The sequence below is a fragment of the Hippocampus guttulatus genome, chromosome 10, assembly GCF_054856545.1.
Source record: "Hippocampus guttulatus isolate MCC_2025c chromosome 10, RoL_Hgut_1.0, whole genome shotgun sequence".
Lineage (NCBI taxonomy): Eukaryota > Metazoa > Chordata > Actinopteri > Syngnathiformes > Syngnathidae > Hippocampus > Hippocampus guttulatus.
In genome coordinates this window covers 8,139,170-8,161,332 of record NC_141270.1, presented here as the reverse complement: position 1 = coordinate 8,161,332, position 22,163 = coordinate 8,139,170, and the positions used below count along the sequence as shown (strand labels likewise).

Here is a 22,163-nt window from a genome sequence, read left to right as displayed (position 1 = left end):
CAAAATAGCTCCTTGCTCGAGACATGCTGACAACGCAGAGTTCAAAATTAAGGCGATCGGTTACGCAGTTGAACACAGAAAATAGAGAAGCGACAAGAGAGTTCAATGTTAACGAGTCAATGTTATAACTTGCTGTTGGTTAAGTGAACTGTGTCGCCTCTTTATTAAATATGTTTTACTGACATCTGACTGTTGTTGGTGTTTCCTTGAGCCTAGCTCCATCTAGTGGATGTATTGTAGATTGCGTCTTATAAATGTATGAAAAAAATTACAAACTAGGCCATTCATTGATGGTGCGCCTCGTAATACTGTGTGCCTTTTAGTGTGGAAAATACGGTACCCATAACTTCCTCTTAATAATGCATCTCTACAGTGTTAGAAAAACGGAGGGTTTGTTGTTGTAAAGCCAAAACTGTCAGTGTTACAAACTTCTTCATCAGCAGATGCAGGAGAACACGGAGAATTGGAATTTTACAAGAGAACCTCATCATATCATCCTCATGTGCGAGGTCGTCATTGGATGGCGACAATATGGTGTCCGTCGTTTTATATGCACATGTAAGCCCATTGAAGATAATCAAGCGGCTCAATTTATACAACCACTGGGATCGTCTGATTCGGTCATTTATATGGAGGACAGGTTTATAACTGCTACCTTAACGTCATGTCCCGTAACAACTATTCCAGAAATCTGGCTGTAAAATCAGACAGCAAATTGCATATTTTTCCTTTACAATCACCTGAATCCATCTCCCAAACTCAGATTTTCCATCAATCTTTGGATGATTTTCTAAATTGATTTTAGTCGCGAAGTGTCATGAGTGATGTATGTCTACCCCCCCCCCCCCCCGCACCCCCCCAAAGCTTTTGATGAATCTGGAAAGCTTTATGTTCACGTTGTACCTAACGTAGATAGGAAATGCATGGAACCGAATAATCAGGAAATAATTGGATCAAGGCGGCAAAAAGTAAATTGCGTCTTCGACATGAAGGCAACACGTAATCATGAACCACCCGCTGAATTCATGAAAATATACTGTATATTTAAACATGAAAATATTTTTTTTTGGTGAAATTATATTATTTGAGACATAATATGATATGATTAAAAAGTTATTGAACATATGCCTTACAAGTCACAGCCAAACTTGGACTTCCAAATATTGTCATGTGTGACATAACCAAATTTTGTCAGACTTTGGCATTTTATTTGACAAAGAGGGGAAAAGTAATGACAATAACAGCAACAACATACGAGCCGTGATTAGATATAGAATTTATACATACACTTGCTACACTTAACCTCTCTTTATATGTGTATAACAGTGAAGTGAAGAATCTTGATTTTTTTTTCTTGATGGCAACCATTTGAGCATATCACATTAATTCACTTTAATCAATTGTTTTAATTCGTTCCACCATAGCTCAAAATGCCCAAAAAAAAGAGGATATACTGTACAAACATTCATAGCCTTCAATTTCCGTGTCATTTTCTTCTACATTGTCTTATAATCGCATCACTTTTTTTTACCTGATTCGTCATTTTCACAGCTTTTTTCCCAACGTTTAATAGGATGAAATGAACGTGCTCATTGTAAGAGACAGATGCAAGGCGCAAAAAAAAAAGTGCAATTAAAAAAAAAAAAGACAAATAAAATGTAAGAATGTGGCCAGGCATTCAAAGAAAATTGCTTTTGACATGCCTCTCAGTATTATGTTGGTTTGCTCTGGACAGCATCTGGTGTGAAGTGGATGTGTGCTATTAACAAGTCCTCTCGTCGGCGTCCCACCCCAGCATGGCTGCTCGTAAATGGCACTCTCTTTTGGAGACAACTCAGCTTGGACTTTCAGTGAAAGGGGAATACAGTTGGAGTACATAAATATAGCCCCTCGGAAGCACCACTAACCATATGATACTCAAAAGATAGACTTTCCGTAGCCCAGAGCCAGATTTCACTCCAGCTAACAGAAACACCGACAAGCTCGTAGTGTGCAAGGACGGGCGGGGGGACGGGCGGGGGGGGGGGGGGGGGGGGCTCTATGGAAATGAAATCCGAAGCGTGTTCCAAACATTTTTCAACAGCCACATTTAGCGGATGAGATGAATGAACCCATAAAAAAAGAAAAGCGGAATGTTGGGAGAAAACGTGTCGAAAGACTGTAGCTTTGTTTGGGATTCTCACATGTGTTTTAGACAATTACCATCAAATGTCTGCGGGGAAACTAAGCAGACCATCGACAACGGTGAAATATCCCGTCGCCAATTTCATTTAAACCCTCCACAAACCCGCATTAGTTTCATCGTATTTGTATTTGTATTTTATTTAATTTGTATTTTAAGTGGTGGTTATACACTGCAGTATAAGAATATTAGAATTTTGGCCTGTTCACTGTGGATACATACAAATAACACCCCCCCCCCCCCCCAAAAAAAATCAATAAAATTCCACATACAGTCCTGTATGAGGGTTTATGGTCACCCAAATGGTCACCTTTTTTTTTCTTCCTCGCTGCTAACTGTCGTTGCTCTACCAGAAGTATGTCTTCAGTGCAAGTCAGCGTAGCTATTATTTTATTTCTACTTTCAGCGTAGCTATTATTTTATTTCTACTTTTCAGGTTCAATTCGGACATGTTGATAGGCTATTTGTGCCTTGTTATATGACTCATCGTGACGAGAGAGACGTTTCTTTGACTGTGCTCAAGCACAACTGACACATTTGTAATTACATTGATAACTGGTATCATGGTAATTATGATAGATTCCAAACTATTTTTGTCTTCCTTAAGAAGCTGCTTGCTGCAACTCTTGAAGACGTCAGCGGCAAACAAAATGGCTTGACCGCGAGACCAACTATCACACAACTCGGTGAATAGTTAAATTAGCGATTATGGCTTTGAAGTTCAAAAGTAAAGACAAATATTTTTGGTCTCGCTTGCCAGACTTCCACATTACTGCCGCCGTATTTGTTCACAGCTGTCACTCGGGTTCTCTTTGTTTTCGCTAAACAACAAGCGAGCATTGTTCTAAAGGTTGCGGAGCAAACACATGCAAGCCCTCAAGCCTGTCAAAAGCATGTCGGGCCACGTTGAAGCTCTGAAACAAAGCCGTCGCTGCCTCGCTGCAATTTTAGACGCTCTTCAGCCATGCATTGCAAATGTCTCTGCGAGTGGCTTGGACAAACACCGGAGCACACATTTACACAAGTGTTAGATTTGGCCTTCAAAATTACATCCACTATTGGGGAAAGTCTTTTCAAAGTCAACAAACTGACAACTGAAGAGGGCCTTTGTTTTGTTTTAAGTGACTATCTATTAAAATTTCGGATTTACAAAAGAGTTGGACCTTTTTAAAAAATTTTTTTTTTTAGGGCCACTGCAGAAATGCATTAAACTGCCACAAAAAGAAATCCATCCAGTATGAGAAAGTAGTTTAGTGTGCACTCTTTCAATTTTTCTGAGCTCTTGACATTTGACCTTTTTTTGAATAGGAATTTCACATTGACTTTAAGAATAAGAACAAGACTAAGAAAACCTTTATTTGTCTCACAATGGAGACATTCAAACAAATGATTTAGTTGTTTATACCAAAATTTGAGCAGTGAGAAATTATATATATATATACAGTATATATATATATATATATATATATATATATATATATACATACAGTATATATATATAGAGGCGGGATCGATCTTTTGAACCACACTTCATGACGCTGTGGCAATACTTTCCCAATAGTTGAATCAAAGAGCTGCAAGCATTTCCCGTACAAACACAAAACAAGGCAAAGCAGTTCCTGTTATGATGAATACAATGGTGACACGGAACGTTTTGCGGTATGACGATTTGGGTGAGGCCTCACCCAAATAAAATCTTTTTTTCAACACAGTGCAGCCTCGACACTCCAAACATTTTGTAGTTGGGGCGTAATCAGTCATCTTTGCGCAGCTGTTCAAATATTCCATTTGTAAATTTGGAGATATTCCTGAGCGTCGAGATCGGGCTCGTCGACAGGCTTCAGCGTGACTGACACGCTCATCAAAATGAGAATCCTTCTCGCCTCGGGGAACTGTGATACCTGTCAAACAGTGGATATCTTTTAATGTTCCTGTCTCAAATGCATGTCAGAGCAAATGCCAAGTCATAACATCAGTTATTACCTGCATGTTCAATGCCTGATTTCTCTTATTTACCGACGGTTTGAAAACATCCCTTCACGTGTCTCCCATCTGCCTCGTTGTTGAGGGAATCGCCCCCGTGACAGCTCTCCTGGCTTCGAAATTTCCCTTGATTTCATCTGTTTATTTTTTATTTATTTGGTTTTGATTGAGTCTTCGACTGCGCTGCTTTGCGAGCGCGTCGTTGAGGTTGCGCAGTGCCTCGTGTTTTAGAATGCATAAAGCCCCGTTAATGCCTGCTGCCACCTTTCACGCGGGAGAAAATTAGCAGCTGCAGACTTGAACAACAGGGGGAGTGTTTGTGCAGGGGAGGACTGGAGGGGGGGGGGGGGGGTCACAAACAGGAAGAAAACCATTTTTGTCGCTCAAGACACACGCTATTAGCTTCCTAAGTAGACAGTGCCAATAATATGCAACAAATTGATTAATTGGGTCAAAAGACAATTGATATGAAATGGACTCAGCGTCACTCCCCATCCACTAGATACAGTCTTATATATTGTTGTGCTGTTCGAATATGTCGGGAATACTGTATATATACGGTGTAGTTATCCCTTCAGTGCCCTCAATGTAGCCCACAATGCATTGCGAAAAGTACCGTATTTACCGAACTATAGGGCGCACCTAAAAACATTCAATTGCGCTTTATAATCTGATGCGCCTGATATATGGATCAATATTCTGATTTCATGGATGTAGTATTTTAAATGTTCTGTAACGCACTGTGTTGCAGCTGCAGCGGTTGTGAAAGCTCTATATAAATAAAGCTGTATCGCATCGTATTCCCTTGAGTGCAGCTCCATCTAGTGGATGCATAATGCAACCGCAGCTACTATCGTCTCTTCTACTTTCTGCGCTATGCTATTCAATTTCTAGTTTTTGCATTTTCACTATATCTTTGCCTGTACTTGCTTTGGTTAATGCTTTGGTCCGCAAGTGTTGAAAGAGAGATCATAGCGAGTGGCCATATAAATCTCACCAGAGAATTGATAATTCAATGCTAATCTCGTGTTAAAGCAGTTGGTGTTGTGAATTCCTTATATACAGTTGTGTTACAAACATTCTTTATCATAATTGGAATAGATTAAACCGTCTCGGAGCATGTTGCCAATTGGTGTTTTACTGGGGGTCCTCGACTTATGTCGAAGTCCAGTCAACCTGGATTTTGTAGAGCGGAAGCAAGGACTAAGTTGGAACGTGCTGTCGTCTGTCACTCACAATGAAATGAAAGACAGCAAGTGTGTGCCGTCTTGTGACTCTTGGCAGACAATCCTGACGGTACAGCACAAACAAGTTTATTGCACAATATCACCTCAAAACATTCTGTCCGTCAGTACTATCATATCCCGTGGACTTGAAGTTCTCTTTTTGTGGCCATATCGGATATTAATTCACACATTCTTAAAATTGGATTAAACTCCTAAACTGCATGGAACATGCTTGTCCTATAAGTTTTATATGAAAGAGTATTTTACATGCGCTCGACCAACAGCGTGTTTGTATTTCTAAATTGTGTATCTATGGCTCCTTTTACATAAACGTCCCACAAAACCCAGGTGGGATTTTGCTACAATTCTACACACTTTTACACAGTGAGACAAGTTTTCTCATTCTCATAATTAAATGTGCGAGGACACCAGAATCTGATATGACTGACTTTCAAATGCTTGTCAAACAGTAAAAACAGGACAGGGAAATGATCAGACTTCCGCCTTGGCTATGGCTCTGATACTACCTCAGAACCAGAAAAATGGCCATGTCGACTTCACTCCGCAGTCCATTTTTAGCTGTTTATACAGATCAGCGACACGGAAAGAAGGCGGAAAACACCTGGTTTGCAAACAGACCTAGATGACTAAATGATATTTTTTTTCCCTCAGCAACTTGAGCAGAACCAAGCACATCCGGATGCAGAGCATTAAGCATATGGGTGTTTTAAAATAATGTCAAGCTACCTTCTTCATTGCAAAAGAAAACAAGCAGAATGTAGGTAATCCGATACTCAATTCCTCAGCTAACGCTGAAATGCATTACAGCAATAAAACTGAGGACGGAGACCCATATTTCCCGGGGCTGTGTTGCCGGGACGCCTGGCCCAATTTGTCTGGCAGGCTTGGCCCATTAGTCAGCTGTGTTCCCTTCTTAATACGCTCAGCTGGCCCAAACGTCTCAGATCAATGTTTGATACATCACGCATCATAACTTACTGCATTTGGATGAGTTGAGAAATGTCCCTCTTCTCTTATTTCCTCAGAGTGGTCTCCATTGGAAGTCGCAGGGCAGCGGCGATGCCGGGCGGAATGCAAGCTTCGGCCGCATTGGAGCGGAGGTAATTGTTTGGTCTGCTGACATGAATGAATTGCTGGAGTAATGTGCGGCCTGGTAATAGGTGAATAGTTTATATCAGCATGATAAATATAGCTCTCATAAATCACATAAGTGTTATATATTGCTGTTTTTAGCATGGGGCTCCGACCAGAAATCTCTGGAGTGTGTCACAGTGGAAGGGGCACTTTCTACTTGTCTGTGAAGTACTGGTTCATTGCTTCCTTTACACCGTCATTGTACATGGAAATATGAATGCCCTCTCATATTTCTTCAGGTTTTTTTTTTTTTTTTTACTGTATCACATAAGAACTTTTTCTTCTGGTGTTTTGTGACATTTAGTTAGCTTAGCGGTTAGCATGACTTTTCAGTCTTCTCCTGTTAGCCCTCTTCTCCTCCTATTTTAGTGATGACGATACTTATGAGAGGTGTACCTGATCTGCCGCCGTGAGGATGACTGACAAATGAGCTACTAGGCTTCATGGACGGACAATGTATATTCATTCATTCATTCATCTTCCGAACCGCTTTATCCTCACTAGGGTCGCGTTATTTATAATTTTATTGCACAATGGTTACCTAGCCTACTTGTACGAAATGGAATCATACACTGTCGATCCTGTTGATAAGATTATTATCATGGTGATGGTTTGAGTGTGGAACAAATAAAAAGGTTTTCACAGGGCGCGGCACACAGACAAGGTTCCGCTCGTCTATAGTGAGTAATTAATAGCATTATTTTAAAAAAAAATACTGTGTAGGATTTATTAGCCTTGGCTAGCATTCTTTCCCAGCAATAACATTTGGTGTGGAGCAATCAGTCCACACCACACCTTTAAAAAAAAAAAAGTTCCCACAGTGATTAGAGCTCCATTGAGAACTGCTGTCAAACAAGTTCCCCAAAAGCCAAACCCTTTGCAAAGCACTGCAGGTAAAAAAGGTGGTTTTCTTTGTTGTTGTTTTTTTTAATAATGCCACTTTTTGATGTATCCGCCTCCACCGGCGACTTCACTCATCCACGCCCACTTCACTGGCAGAATAGCTTTGAAGATCCCATTTGGCCAATGCCAGCACGTCCCGGCCAATATTAGATAAACCTACATGGCGCCGAAATTTAGGATCCCATTCCTAATTCTCATGAAGCGTCCCCCACGCATTTTTCCACAGGGGAGGGGGAGGACGCTGATCTTCCCGATGTTATCCAAATTCCCTGCTCCTTCTAAGATGCGTGTTCATGAAGAACTAGCTCGCGTTTGCCCCCGGGTGATGCTCAGCTGCTTTGAAAACAAACTGCAATATAATGGAAAAAAACTAAAACAGGACATGTCCGACAAGTAGACAAAGCTCCAAGTTGTCATAAATGGCTAATAGGAAAGTAGTAATTGATTATTCTTACTGCTGACGCACATGGCAGCGTCTTCCCACTTGGGAATGATATTAAAGTATTTGGGAGTATAGTTTGGAGTACAGTACATCTAACCAGTAATATAGGCAACTTTGAATATTTTTATGGGGGACGTCCATTACTTGCAAATTTTTGCAATGTGTACCGAGGTTGGTCCCCAACCCCCGTGAGTAGCGAGGGCTCACTGTACATCTTTTTTGATCCCCAAATGCAGTCCTCAAGCGAGGGCGTGTAATGGGGGTAATTTGGTTCTCAAACATCAGTGCCGTGGCAGACAGGAAAAACCCTCTCCTTCCTCATTGATTTACAAATGTGAAGCGCTCATCCAGGTGATGTGGCGAGAAGTGGCAGGGTTGATCTGTCGCCGCCACTCACTCGGGGCGCCGGCGGGACACTTTCTTGTGCCTCGACAGCCTAATTGAGGTCATTTCTGTCGGCTTCAGGGATCCGCTCCGTGTCGGGGTGTTTTAGCGCCCAGATAATTTGCCCATTTTCCACATTCTCACAAAGGATATTTGATGAAAATGCACCCTTATTCCTGGCACCTTAATGGAGTGTGCTGGAGTAGTGAGCGAGCTGATGAGCTTGTTGCCTGTCACTAGTACGCTTTATGTAAAAAGCTGAGAAATAAGTGCAGGGATGTTTTGCTTTTGGTTTCAGGAGGATCTCCGGCCACCAAATCACAAGATGATCAGCATTCTTTGAAGGTTACCGCATTTATAATACATTTGTGTAGAGCAGGGGTGCCCAAAGGTTTTGGATCGAAGATCTACTTTTCGATCAACTAACCTCCCGGGATCTACCCTTACCGGCGCGCGCATGCGCACACGCACACACACACACACACACACACGCACGCCATGATGAGAAACAGCTTGAAACGGAGGCATACGACGCACTTTTGCAGCCTGTTAACTATCGTAGCTCACACGTACCGTTTTAAAGTGCTTCCCTGGGCCCTCCTAGATTCCTATTCTTTGCTCGTGCCCTCGGTGAATTGTACACGAAGCAAACTCTGAATGAGAATCATGACGATAAAAGATAGAGCACAACAGCTCTGATGACAAGCTGCAATTGCAAACTGCTGAGCGCTAACAACTTCCGGTGACGTAATCACGCCACCGTAAATTTAAGATTGACCCGCTTTATTTTATTTAAATATTTTTTTTGTGAAAATGAGACTGATACGATGATTAGGGTGCAGTGTATATTAACACCAAAAATAGATTACTAACATGTACAAAGACACACAAATGGTTGTTTTGTTTTTTTTCTCCTCGACACTCCTCGGATCTACTTGGGACCTGTCTTAGATCTACCGGTAGATCAGGATCGACCTAATGGGCACCCCTGGTGTAGAGTATGTATGCATTCATAAAAGCCGATTTCATTCCGGATAGGTTTCGGTCAACCACATAATTATCTTGCAGCGCAGTCTTTCTTTGAGCTAATAGTCAGCATGGCACATGACCTTACATCAAAGTATGAGAACAGCGTGTCCTTTACGTGAGTGTGGGCCATCGGGTGTTAAAATACATATGCCGATGAACAGGGAGCGAACACGATGACCTCGTCCGGGTGAAAATTTAAGCTCTTTTCATACGACGTAGTGATGATGCTGGTGGTTGACTTAGTCAGTTGATGTTCGCCGGACTGAGGACAGACATACATCTTCGGGCCTTTTTACACGACACTTAAGTTTGTTTGCGTCTGGGATGACAGTGCCCCCAGGGGTGTCAGCATGAAGTGCTTGCGTAGCAGAAAGTAACACGGAGGCTTTTCCCGTCTCTTGGTCTTTTGCTGTTAGCGCTCTGAAATCACTCCGCCAGTTCCACCACTCGTAAGGTTTTTGTTTGTTTGTTTGTTGTTGTTTTTTAAGAGTTACAAAAACCCTTGGAACCCTGGTTTGATTCCCTAACCCCAGTTTGAAACCCTGACCTGAAATCCCAATTGGAGACCTGAACTCTAACTTGAAACTCTAGCCCTGTTTTAAAACATTTATTTGAAACCCAAATTTGAAACTCTCACAATGTCCAAAAAACGACTATGCCTTGGAGAGCTATTTTGTAGTCCTACAGCTGGTTTGAAACCCTCATCCTGTCTTCAGTGCCTGTCACTAATTTGAGATCCCAGCACCGAATTAAAACCTGGCCCCGTTGTGGAACGTTCATTTGAGGCCCTGGCCCAGACTTGAAGCTCGAGTTTGAAACCACAGGAATTTATCCTGTGAATGTAAATGTGGTATGCTGAGGTCTTGGGTGATAATGCTGACATGTTTTGAAATAGTGTCGTAAAAATACCAAAGAAAAAGCTAAATAGTTTGTTCTTTGATCCTTTGAACGGAGCTTTAATAAATTATAATAATATCTATCTAGTATGACGTGGTTTAAATTTGGAAGTGTTATCAATTGTGCAAATGCACAGATTGAGGATTTGATGACTGTTTCTCTCTCTCTCTCTCTCTCTCTTAATAATAACAGGCAGCTTTAGGGGGGGAAAAAATCCTCAGAAGATGAGGGAGCATTTACAAGCAGAGTCATGTGTTTATTACAAGCTGCACTTTATGGACCCCATTACCACAATCAACAACAAAGAGGACAACCCCGCGTTCCCATAAATCACCTGAGCGGATCGTGACTCATCTTACCTGAGCGACACGTTTACTGCAGCTGCGCGTGTAAAAGAAAAGTGGCGTCACACCGACATCGCCTCCTGAGAGTTGCAAATGTTATGAAAGAGAGGAAAGATGTAATTGTAAGACATAATTGCGGCTGGGAAAATGTCAAGTGATCATAAAGAGTCCGGTTCCTTCATAGCTTTGACCTTTTATTGTCTGTTAAAACAATGTCGTAAAAAGATAATAATTGCTCCTGCGCTGGTGTGTTTGCTTCGCCTTTTGCATGTCATGACTGACTGACAGTCCTCAAAATTGTTCGAACAGACGAAAATATGTCACGCACCCTCTGTCTGATTTAGTGGTGCGAAAGTTGAATATGAGGTTAGGTGTGTGTGTACGTGAGCGAAAGAGAGAGAGAGAGTGTGAATCATGCCGTGACCCGTGCATCCCACCCACTCCCCTCTTGCCAGATGTCTTCGCAGCTTTCCTGCAGATGACTTGATTTTGAGTTTCTTGGAAGCAGCCCCCATTCATGTTCAACTTCATTCAGTCAAGGTTGTACTGGACTGACTTCAGACCCTAGAAAGTGAATTCCCGGATTTGTTTCGAAATACATTAGACATGTTTGACGATAATTGCTGAAAACGTGAAGAGTGAGACGATGTCATTGCCACTTGTGGAAGTAAAGTGTTAAACTGCTGTTTACCACGATAGTTTGTCATATTTTTGGGGGGAGTAGCTAAAATGGGATCCATGAATATTCCCAACTATATTTTGAGTACTTTCATTCGCATCAGCGGTGATCTGGCGTAAATGCGACATACAGTTAGCCAGCTAGCTAGCTATGCCTATAGCCCGAAAATGCATCTTCCCTTCGGATAGTTTGCTGGCGCGATCGCTTTAGGGTTCCTCATTGGCAGCCGCGAATGCATTAAAATTATGTTGCAGTAGCTAGCTTGTGGATGGAGGTTTTGCTCTAGCAAGGCCGCTTTCGAGTGCCTCGTTGTTGCGGTGTGGAAAAGCACAGTTGAACCGGGCATGGTTTCAGCTCATTTGGTGACACACCCGCTGTTGTAGAGCGGAAACAATGATTTTGAATATATTTTTTAAATACTTACTTGAAATAATTCAAATTTGGAAGGTTTGTGTTAAAACTGTTCTGGGGTGTGTCAAATTTAGAAGACGGGAAACTTGAGGACTATGGGTGACAATTAAAAAGCCCTATATAGGGCCTCTGAGACCATTTGAGCCATCCTGCCATGCATTCCTATAAACAAGGTAGTCGACCTGCTTAGGAATTGGTGATGAATCGGGTGTTTGTTCAAGTACAAAAAATGGAAGTGGTGAAAATCCCGAAAAAAATGTGTGACTTCCCACAAAAATTGATTTCCTGTTCATGTACAGGCAGAGCTTAGTGTCAAGGGTCAATTTTACTTACTTTCAGGGGAAGGGGGTGCTAATGAGTTCATTTCGAGCTGGCTGAAAATATTGACAGTTTTGGCAAGGATAATATTGTGTTTTGGAATGTTCTTAAAATAATAATTATTATTCGTGGTGGTGGTAGTAGTCACAGTTCTGAGGTTATGGGTTCAAATCGTGGCCCTGGCCTTTTTGTGTAAACTAGGGACTGTTCGGGCTTATCCAACTCTACCACTCCAGAATGTCATGTACACGTTGACTAGTTGCTAATCGTGTGCTTTTGACTCGAGAAGAAGTGTACTGAAAGAAATTAGTCCGTCACCGAAATTGATTTAATTTGTCTTCTATTTCTGAATGTGCAGCATTGGTAAGGAGAGAAAACTAGGCAAGTGGAACCAGGCTCCAGTAGCCTTATTTTTTTTTTTTTTTTGTAATCAAAGTGGAAGGAGAGTGGGGATTTATTCCACCACTCACAAAGATGTCTGTGATTATTTGCAAACACTGCAAATTCCCACGACTCAAAACACGCTGCTGTGCTGGTTCCCAGAATGAGGACAGGTTTCCCCGTTTGGCCAAGTTATGCCAGTGTTAATGCTGGCTGTCCCAGTGGCAAGCATACAGAGCTAATGGGTTTTCTGGCTGGCTTGGAAATACCATCACTCCACTGCGGGCAAGTCTTCACCCACCCCATTCTGTTGTGTTCATTGATCTTGAAAATACATTATTGTTAAGCATTATCTCTTCCCATATACTGTATATATATTTTTTTCTATAATTGCTTTTATATATATATATATATATATATATAAGCAATTATAGAAAACTGAAAGAATATCAATGACAAAACAAAACCAAACAGATATGTCACCAAAGGAAAAAAAAACCTAATAGATACGTGTTGAACTGAAGTCGAGTGAGGTATATGCAGACATGTTTAACCTTAATGTTGACGTTTCGTGTGAACTGCATCTCATGTTTTAAGTTTCAAAAGTGTTGCAAAAAGCTCAAGAAAAAAGCTATACTTGTGGAATTGATGCTGCATTGCTGCCTTAATTGAGTATAGTACGCAAGCGTCTTCAAATTTCTGTTGATGTCTATCGTAACACTGAGCATGGTGGTGGTTCGTTAAAAAAAAAAAGTGTCTAAAAAAGCCAGTTGGAATTATGCTTTGATTCTTGCTGAACTGGGGTCGAGCGAGTTACGCATACGTTGTCAATCAATTCAGAGTTGCAGCTAAAAAAGCTAAAGAAAAGGCAACCCTTGTGGAATTTGTCCTGGAGTAATGCAATATGAGGTGTGTCCGGTTGTGTGCATGACAGTGTTCCAATTGTATTTAGTTATTTTTTTAATGTTGCAAATAAAAAGCCAAACATGGAATTAATACTATGATGCTAGCTGAACCGAGGAGAACTAAGACAAGTTGATGTCTTCAACTCGTGCTGATTTCTCATGTGAGTTTGGGAGTATGGTAAAATGATCCAAAAAAAAAAAATAGACTGTTGGTCATAACAAGAAACAGTTTATGTGCCTTTTTTTAAAGTAGTCACCACCAAAATATTCCAAACTTTGTGAGGTGAACAGGACTGCAGTCATAATTTGGGTTTATTATTTTTATGTTCTGGTCGACCATTATTTTGATCTAGCCACATCATTAGGGACACAAGCTAAAACGGCAATCCCCAAACTGGACTCATGCATACAGGGTCTCTCTTGATGTGTCAAACAATGTCAAGTATTTATGAGCGATCATCAAACACGCCCAATTTTAAAAAAAATTATATATGTTCTTGTGTGTGTGTGTGTGTGTGTGTGTGTGTTCTTTTTGGAGGCTGGAGTTTATTTTGGCACTGGTGTAAAAATGCATTGCATCAGACTCCTATTTTATTATCCATATTATTTTAATATTCCGGTGACCTTATTTTTCTTTTGTGCGCTTCCACACCATTATAAACTGCTCCTGCATTGACATATTTTAACTCAGCTCGACTTTTGAGTCTCTTTCGATAACGCAGCTGTACCTAATAAGGTGTCCAGTGAGTATTTAATGACCCCCACCCCCTCCTCCCCCTTCAGTGTAAATCCTCGTTTTTTCTAAGCCTTTTTAAGGTCCTGCTGGACAAAAGTGAATATCCACTTTAATCCGCGTTTTACATCCTCATGACACCGTGCGTGTGTGTGTGTGTGTGTGTGTGTGTGTGTATGTGTGTGTCTGTACAAATACGGTGCGGGTAGGAGGCCATGCAGGCAAGTCAAGGTGGGAGTCACGCTAATTCATGCGCACATGTGCGCCCCCCCCATCTCCTTTAGCCCCCCTCAGGTGACAGTGGCGGGAGGAGGGGCGCATGATGAATGGCCTTCCACCGGGGACCTCCGAGCGCAGGCATGGTCATGTGGCTGAAAACATGGAAATGGATCGCCTTGGTCGTCATAACATCACGTTGTTATTTACAGGACGCACTGGTGCAATAGTCTGCGAAGAATAATTTCAGCAATTAACTTGTGTCATTACAATTAAATGTGAGATTAAAAACACCCACGCAACTTTTCACGCCTTGCGTCGAGTTCGTGCGCTTTGACAGGCTGTTCTTCGAAATGGTCTTTGAGTGTGGCTTCCAACGTTTTTTTCGATTGTAAAAAGCAAATTTTTGAATTTTATAAATGTAAGTCACAGTTAATGCTTTTAAATGGCCATGTTTGCGTTAAAAGGCGATTATTTCGCAATGCGCCGTATCTGCATAAGCACATCAATACAGTATATCGCAATGGAGTGTGTGCGCGCGTGAGTGTGTGGGTGTGTGTGTGAGTGCGTGTGTGTGAAAATTAACCTGATGGGCGAGTTCCTTTATTTTTTCATGTCCGTTAAATTCCTCCAGTTTTATTAACTTCACACACACCCTTAAAATATTACGATTTACAGTGTAAATATATTGTCCACGTTTTTGACAACGACCCTCACAAAATCTTAATGACCCCCTCCATTTTTTTAACCACAAAACGTATCAAATAAATAAGATCTCGACGTTACGCCTGGCCACACGCACGCACGCACACACACACACACATACTATACTGGAACTATTTTTATATTTAATTTATAGCGCAACGTTCTTTCTATGAAATTGTTTTTTTTTTCAAATGGTGAAAGCTTAAAAAATATGTCTGTTTGATAACGACACACTCCTTTTACATCCAACGGAATTAATGTTAGAATAAAGAATAAAGCACAGTTCTCATCGGTGGTGAATCAAATCAATGACGCACAAGGAGATATGTAACAGAATTGTTTCTTATTCCCCCAAGAATACATACAAAAAAAATACCAATTCTCTTCCCATGGTAAACACCTGAAAAATAACGGCAATTTCAACTGTGGACGATTTCTGAATTTTAAGAAACAAAACAAACCAAAAAAACATGCATGTAAATTATTTTTCTTTTCTCGGTGAGACATTTTGTTTTTTTTCTTTTAAATAAGAACAAATACAATCATAGCAATTTTGAAATGAACATCGAAATGCGGAAGCCTACTTTGAATTAGTTCTAACGGCGTGTGCTCCCGCTGATCCACTTTAGCTCTAAACTTATGTTTCCACATAATGCACTTCTTGACTTGCTCAAATATGTTGCATTTTGCAGCCTGCTTGTTTTTTTAAGCAGTCGTATAAATAAATACAGTTTGAAGTCCACGGATCCCGCCCATATGTTCATATAAAAGTCTTTATAGTTGCATTCTTTGTATTATAAACTTTGCAGTCTTTTTTTTTTTTTTTTAATCTCCCCTGCTCACTGATATCCAAGCGCGGATGCTGTCGTGAGTCTCTGGCCGTACAGTGCGTAAGGGGAGTAGTACGGGCCGGTGGCCGCGGGGACAGGGACGGGGGCTCCGGGAGTGGGCAGCGGGCTCTTGGAGTACGGGTGGTAGCGGCTCGTGAGTCCCAATGCGTGGTGGGGGCTTCTCAGAGCCAAAGTCCCGGGGCTGCCGGGGGCCCCAGACGGCGGCATGTGCATGTGACAGGCCATGGCTGCGGCAGCCGCGCTGGCCAGCGAGGAGGAGCTCGGGTAACCGGAGATGAGCTTTTCGGCTCCGGTGAAAGCGGTGTGTGTCCTCAGGTGGTTGAGCAGCTCCTCCGAGGTGGAGAAACGCTTGTCGCACGGTCCGTTGGCCGACACCCAGTTGCACACGTGAGGCAGGGGGTCGTTGGGGAGCATAAAACCGTACGGGTACAGGGGGTGTCCGCTGAACGAAGGGGCCGACGAGTGCACTCCGTGAATGGGGTGCGTAGGGTACATGAGTGGGTAGCTGGACTTGAGCGCGTTGGCCGCGGCGGCAGCAGCCGCCGCCGAGTCGTGCGTACACGACGCCCCGGCCGCGCCCGCCAAGTGGCTGGCACAGTGGTAGCTGAGGCAGTAAGGGTCTCTGCACAGGCTGGCCGACATGATCGAGGGCGGGGAGGCTCCGGCTAGAGGGCTGGAACCGGCCTTGCTGCAGCCCAGCGAACTGGCCAGCTGCGCGTTCACCAGGCTGCCCCCGTGCGGCATGAAGTGCTGAGGGTAGCCCCCGTAGGCCCCGGCCAAGCCGCCCGGGTACGTCATGCCGGCCGGGGGCAGCGGGAACACGGTTTGGCCCGGCTTGTAAGGAGACACGGGCGCCACCAGCCCCGAGCCGAGCACCGACGCCGAGGACACGGACGTGACCGGGGAGGACTCGGACGCCGAGGAGGAAGTGGAAGTCTTGGGGCCGTGCGTGGTCTCCTGGTGCTGGTTAACCTCCACGTTAATCCCACCGCAACTCACGCTTATCCGGCTGTGGCTTGACGTGGCCGAGCTGCCGTCCGCGCCGCTTTTCCCGCAGTCCGACTCCTTCTTGTCGTCCCGCTCACCGCACTTGCCCTCCGCCGGCATGGGGGAGGCGGAGGAGCTCGAGTTGGGGCTGCCTGTGCGCGGCGTGAACGGCTGACAGGTGGCGCTCGGCACTCGGAAACCAGACTTGTCCGAGCCGCCGCCGCCTCCGCCGCCGCTGCCCGACGAGTCCTTCTTGTCGGACGGCTTGGAGTAGGGCTTGAAGCTGGACTTGTCGTCCGCGCCGATGTCGCTCATCTTCAACGGGCCGCATTTAGAATCCTTGTCACTAGATCCATTGGAGGCGACCGAGGAGAGCTTGGAGGAGGGCGGCGGGTCCGGCTTGCCGATCTGGGAGCACGTCTGCGCCAGGAGAGCCAGGGGACTCTTCTTGGCATCCAGCTGGAGACGAAAGGCTCATTTTATTGCTACTTTAAGATTTCAGGCGAACATTTTCTTTCTTAAAAAACCCAAACACAATTACCACCTTTAAAAAAAGACACATCCAGTACATATTATTCTTACCTCGATGGGGCTTACGGGGGTGGAGGGCAAAGGCTGCAGATACTCCGGGTGCAAAATGTGTCCCGAGCGTGCGGTGAGCATTTTCAAAACCTTCACCGGGAGTCGCTTGGCTTGCCGTAGCGGGTCTGACGGCGGCGCCGAGTGTTGTTGCTTCTGCCTCGGCTGCTGCTGCTTGTGGATGAAGAGAGAAGAGGCCGGCTCGTCGTTACCGCTGCTTCCCCGACGACTGGCTCGCTCCCAGGCTGCGCTCAACTCACCGAGATTCGTCAGGACAGACGCCGAGGGCGACGTGCTCATGTCCCAATGGTCAGCCAAGTGGACAGCGAAGCTTCGCTCAGATGCATGAAGGAAACCGCCAATAAGGGTTAAAACCGATCAAAACAAGGCGAGTGGGAATAATAATCCTGTTTTTGCTGATGTGGAATTAGTAGAAGCAGCGAAAGAGGAAAGAAGATGTTTCCGCCGTGTGCGTCCGTGTCCGCGTCCTCCCTGCGTGTAGTCCCGCACGAGAGACTGGGAGACGTTTTCACTCGGGTAAGGAGAGGAGGGGGGAGGCAGCTGAGTTAGTCCCGAGATGAAAGCCTTTGCCGCCTTCCAATCAAATGGCAGCCCGAGGTGATTGGAGGGTCAATGGGATGTGACGTCATCCGCCTTGTCAGCTCCATGAGAGGGGAGGAGCCCCGTGGAAGATTTTTAAATGTTTGTTTGCTGGTAACGCTCACTCGTTTTCCTCCCTCAACCCTGCAGTTTTTCGTGTTTTCACACCAAACCAACTCGGTTCTTTGGGTAGAAGATTGTTTATGATTTGCAAACTGCAAATATGAAGATCGGGAGCGTTATTGATTTATATCTTTCGACTTGACGGAATGCTCAGGATTTTCGGTTCCAAATTACGAGCAGCGATATGGCACCTTCAATTCTTCAAAAAGGAGCATTCAAGCTAATAGTTGCCAGTCCCTGTTGAAACTTACTGTACAACTAAATGCAAATGAAAGACAATTAGTTGTTGTGTATTTAATCAAGCCATATTAACTTTGTCTTATGAAATCCCACCATCTTTTGCTAACACACTGCAACATTCCACAGACAAGCCAACCAGAGTCACATCCATGCCATGTTACTTACAAAGCTTTAAGCAGCGGACACTTGGTCAAACGGTGCAGCAACACATGAAGACAAACAATTGAATAGTCACAGGCCTGTATTTTACATATTCCTCGAAAAACAACAAATGTTACTGCTGCTGACTGCTTCGTTGTAGTTGTGACCATCTTCATGTATTTAATATGTTTGTTTTATACTGCCCCCGGTCGCTGAGGTGCATACACCAGACGGAGCAGCACAATAAATTGAAATGAAGAATGGACTCATGATACACAAACTGTTTAATTCATTCTATCTATGTAATTATGTTATAATGATTTGTGACAAAAACTGCATAGAAGACACTGTACATATTGTATGGCCTTGTGGGTGGCAAGTCTGTGCGAGAGTGCTCAGTATTTGTGTTTTGCTGTTCTCCCAGCATTTCATAAATTGCTGAAAGGTTCATCAATTACTGTGGTCATCCTTTCCCACATGCAATGATATTAAAGTAAATAAAAGTGTAGTGTTAAGCAGGAAATAAAACACTAAATGCCTATAACCAGCATAGCAGGGCAATATAATTTGAACCACTAGACACCAGGTGAACATTATACTACTTTCCTAATAGGTGTTTAATAAATTAGTATAGTAAATCATACTCTGTTGGCATACCCCCGCCTCCCTATAAAACACCAAATTTTCACTGGAAATCCACATTTGGTTTTCCACTGGAATGGAAAATATTGTACACTTGTTTTTCATGACGTGTTTTTCATAGAAGCACCCAGACTGTCATCCAGAAGACAGAAACAAACCCATCCTGTCATCCCGTTGAGTGCTGCTTAGTATGATTGATGCATGTCAGAACTGTCACTTCATTGGAAAACAATGAATGCACCCTATTCGAAGAATTAGTGGCAACATCCCGACGTGAGCAGCGAAAATTCCTCAGTCATGGATACCCTCATGTTTCTTTTAATTTTTTTTTACAATAATAGCCTCTATCCATACTGTGAACACTTTAATAAGTGTTATAGATGAAGGGTTATAGATGATTTAAAAAAAACACCAGAAATGAAAAGAAGCTGGAGTATATGTCACCACTTTGCAAAACTATAAAGATCCCTATGATTACTTTCCTCATACTTTCCATTGAAAAAGTAGTTACTTTAAAAACACATGATGCACACCATTGTGGCTCTTTATCTGCAGTTTGGTACTTTAGAATTATTTTTGAGGAATTAGCCATTATCAACTTCCACCACGGATAAAAGCAATCCTTTCTCTGCGTCATCTTATGAAGTTTACCACCTCTTTGGCCTGCTGTCCGCTGGTGACCAATGCAAGCTAGTTTTTTGCTAACATCCTCAACATTTTAATGATTCAAATTATTTTTTGGCTTTGGATCCTTTGAAAATTTGAATTTTTTGATCAAATACAAGCTGCAAACATATATTTCACATTTACTGTACAGTACTGTGTAATATTGGCTCTATAGATTTCGGCAAAAGCCCCAAAATGGATGTTTTCAAGAGCCAGCTACCAACTCTCCTATGCCACCTGGCAACCATCAAACCAACCGGTCCACTCTCTGCTTAAACAGACGAGCGTTGACAGGAATAGACCAAAAAGTAAGTGATGGAGGGGACGCAAATGTCACATGTTTTCACTATAATACACAACCCGCCCCCTATTTCTATTCCTAGCCTCACCCCCCTTACCCAAGTCAATGCAATCAATCAGTTATTTGTCAAGAAGGGGCTGTCAATCAATGCTCCGTTTGATTTATGTCAATGTGTGCGTGCTGGGGCAAAAAAAAAAAAAAGTTCACTAACTTTTTACGACGGAGCATTTTGACACCCTATGAGAAGGTGCAGCTTAATTCAAATATATGAAACATAATTCATAGCCATGCATATTTGACGCGGTTATTGGATGTGCGTGTTTGCAGATGGCTGTCACCTGCCAAGTCAAACAAAGAGATAACAAAGGCAGACATTTTACACACTGATGTCGGCTCGGTTTTATTAGCAAGAAGAAAAAAAATTGGTCGGGCTTCTTTTTCGCGTGTGTGTAAAAAGAGGAAGAGCGATGGACTGTCAGGTGGTGCGAAGAAAAGAAAAAGTAGAAAACGGCTCCCAACTATTCACCGCTGAGAGGGCTAATCACTATTGAGACTTCAGGGGAGTAAAGGGTGGGGGTGGGGATTCCTTTCAATGCTTTCATCTCCATCGGCGCTCAATTAAAAGCCTATCAGTTTGTAAGTAAATCAACGCCTATCAGGCTTGTCACATCAAACAAAACGATGATTATTGCAACCCGCCTCTGCCATTTATCTCCCTCTGCGGTAATCGTCTTGACAGGTCAAGTTTTGGAGAGGCACAGCCACGAGAAAAACTGCCCTGGACTCTCACAGGGGGGGGGGGGGGGGGTGATAACTTTTTAAAATTATTTTAATTACAATCGAATGGAATCATTTTAAAATGTAACATTTTAATTACAATATATTAAAGCTGGAATGTTCTAATTACAATATATTAAACCTTTTTTTAAAATAATAACGTTTTAAACACTATGTTAGTTTTTCTATCATGAATCACTCTTCAAAATCTAATTAGAAAGTTACCTGCAAATATCCTTTTTACTACAACTAACTGAACACACACACACACACACACACACACACACACACACACACACACACACTAGTTAGTTCTTCCATATAACAACCAGTAAATGTTCTTTTAATTCAATTTTTGGGTGTTTGTAAATTTTCTTTGATTTAATTTACCAATATAAGTATTTATTTGTACTTTCGCAGTGTGTGTGTGTGTGTGCGCGCGCGCGTGTGTGTGTGTGTGCGTGTGTGTGTGTGTGTGTGTTTCATGCAACAATTTGACAGGGTAGGGCTCCTCCAAGGTGAAATAGACAAAAACAACAGCACACATATTGGCATTGGTCGTTTTAATATAACAATGCAGTACAAATCAGCAGCAGTAACAATATGGGGATTTCTCTCCACAACTTGACTTTATAGTCAACTTTCCCCTCCCCAGGTGTTCGTTTTTAAATTAGAGGTGGGGGAACTATGGCCTTTAGGTCATAACAGCCCATTGAGCGTTTGATCTGGACCATCATGCATCTAAAAAAAAATAATAAAGAAAACTTTGCAAGCAACTGCTATTTCAAGTTTAAAAAAACAACTCGAAACCTAAAACCCCCAGATGTTCAAAACAAATAAGATTTTGTCCAATTGTTATATCATATTTCCTTCAATACTGAGTTTGACTTACTTAAAACTGAAATTCAGTTATACATAGGAACAGGGGTTCAAGCAGACACACACGACATTTGTCACGTCAATAAAATGTTAAGTACAAACACTTCAACTATTTTCCCGGCAGTTTTAGTGAGAGTGGGGTGTTCTATAGGGTGCGTCTGTGTGACAATATGCAAAATTGTGTGATTGATAACAGCGTGGCTGTGTTCTGCGTGGGTTTGACAGTCCGTGACACAGTATGTGAGTTATTAGGGCGAGGAAGGGCACCCATAAATTGTCAGTGTCAGGCCCCCAAAAAACTCTCCTTTTATTGTCCCGCAAGACGAATGGCCTTGTGTAAGCATGCACGCGCGCGTGCACCCCCCCCCCCCCCCCACACACACACACGCGTGGACACACGCTATTCGGCATTCCTGTCAAATAGCGTTGGAAACCATAATCTATTAAATTAAAAAAACAACTTTAATACAAGTTAATGACTGAC

The 22,163-nt window shown here is 42.8% G+C and overlaps 2 protein-coding genes across 5 annotated transcripts in view; one reads left to right on the top strand and one right to left on the bottom strand.

The window, feature by feature from the left end:
• Window positions 1-22,163, top strand: part of lrmda (leucine rich melanocyte differentiation associated) — a 314,281-nt gene that overhangs the window by 47,547 nt on the left and 244,571 nt on the right. For both annotated transcript variants that reach the window (XM_086122293.1, XM_086122294.1), the window contains exon 3: window positions 6,438-6,512. The gene's annotated coding sequence lies outside the window, so the exon portion shown is untranslated. The remainder of the gene's footprint in view (window positions 1-6,437; window positions 6,513-22,163) is intronic.
• Window positions 15,218-17,899, bottom strand: znf503 (zinc finger protein 503). 3 transcript variants are annotated; one of them, XM_086122291.1, is made up of 3 exons: window positions 17,571-17,898; window positions 17,314-17,484; window positions 15,218-17,190 (listed from the first exon to the last, which is right to left on the bottom strand). In XM_086122291.1, exons 2-3 carry the CDS (start codon window positions 17,392-17,394, stop codon window positions 15,733-15,735), a joined length of 1,539 nt encoding a protein of 512 aa, XP_085978417.1. In that variant the 5' UTR covers window positions 17,395-17,484; window positions 17,571-17,898; the 3' UTR covers window positions 15,218-15,732. The 3 variants fall into 3 exon arrangements, with proteins under 3 accessions (XP_085978417.1, XP_085978418.1, XP_085978416.1); XM_086122292.1 differs by having other exon boundaries at window positions 17,314-17,481; XM_086122290.1 differs by having other exon boundaries at window positions 17,314-17,899.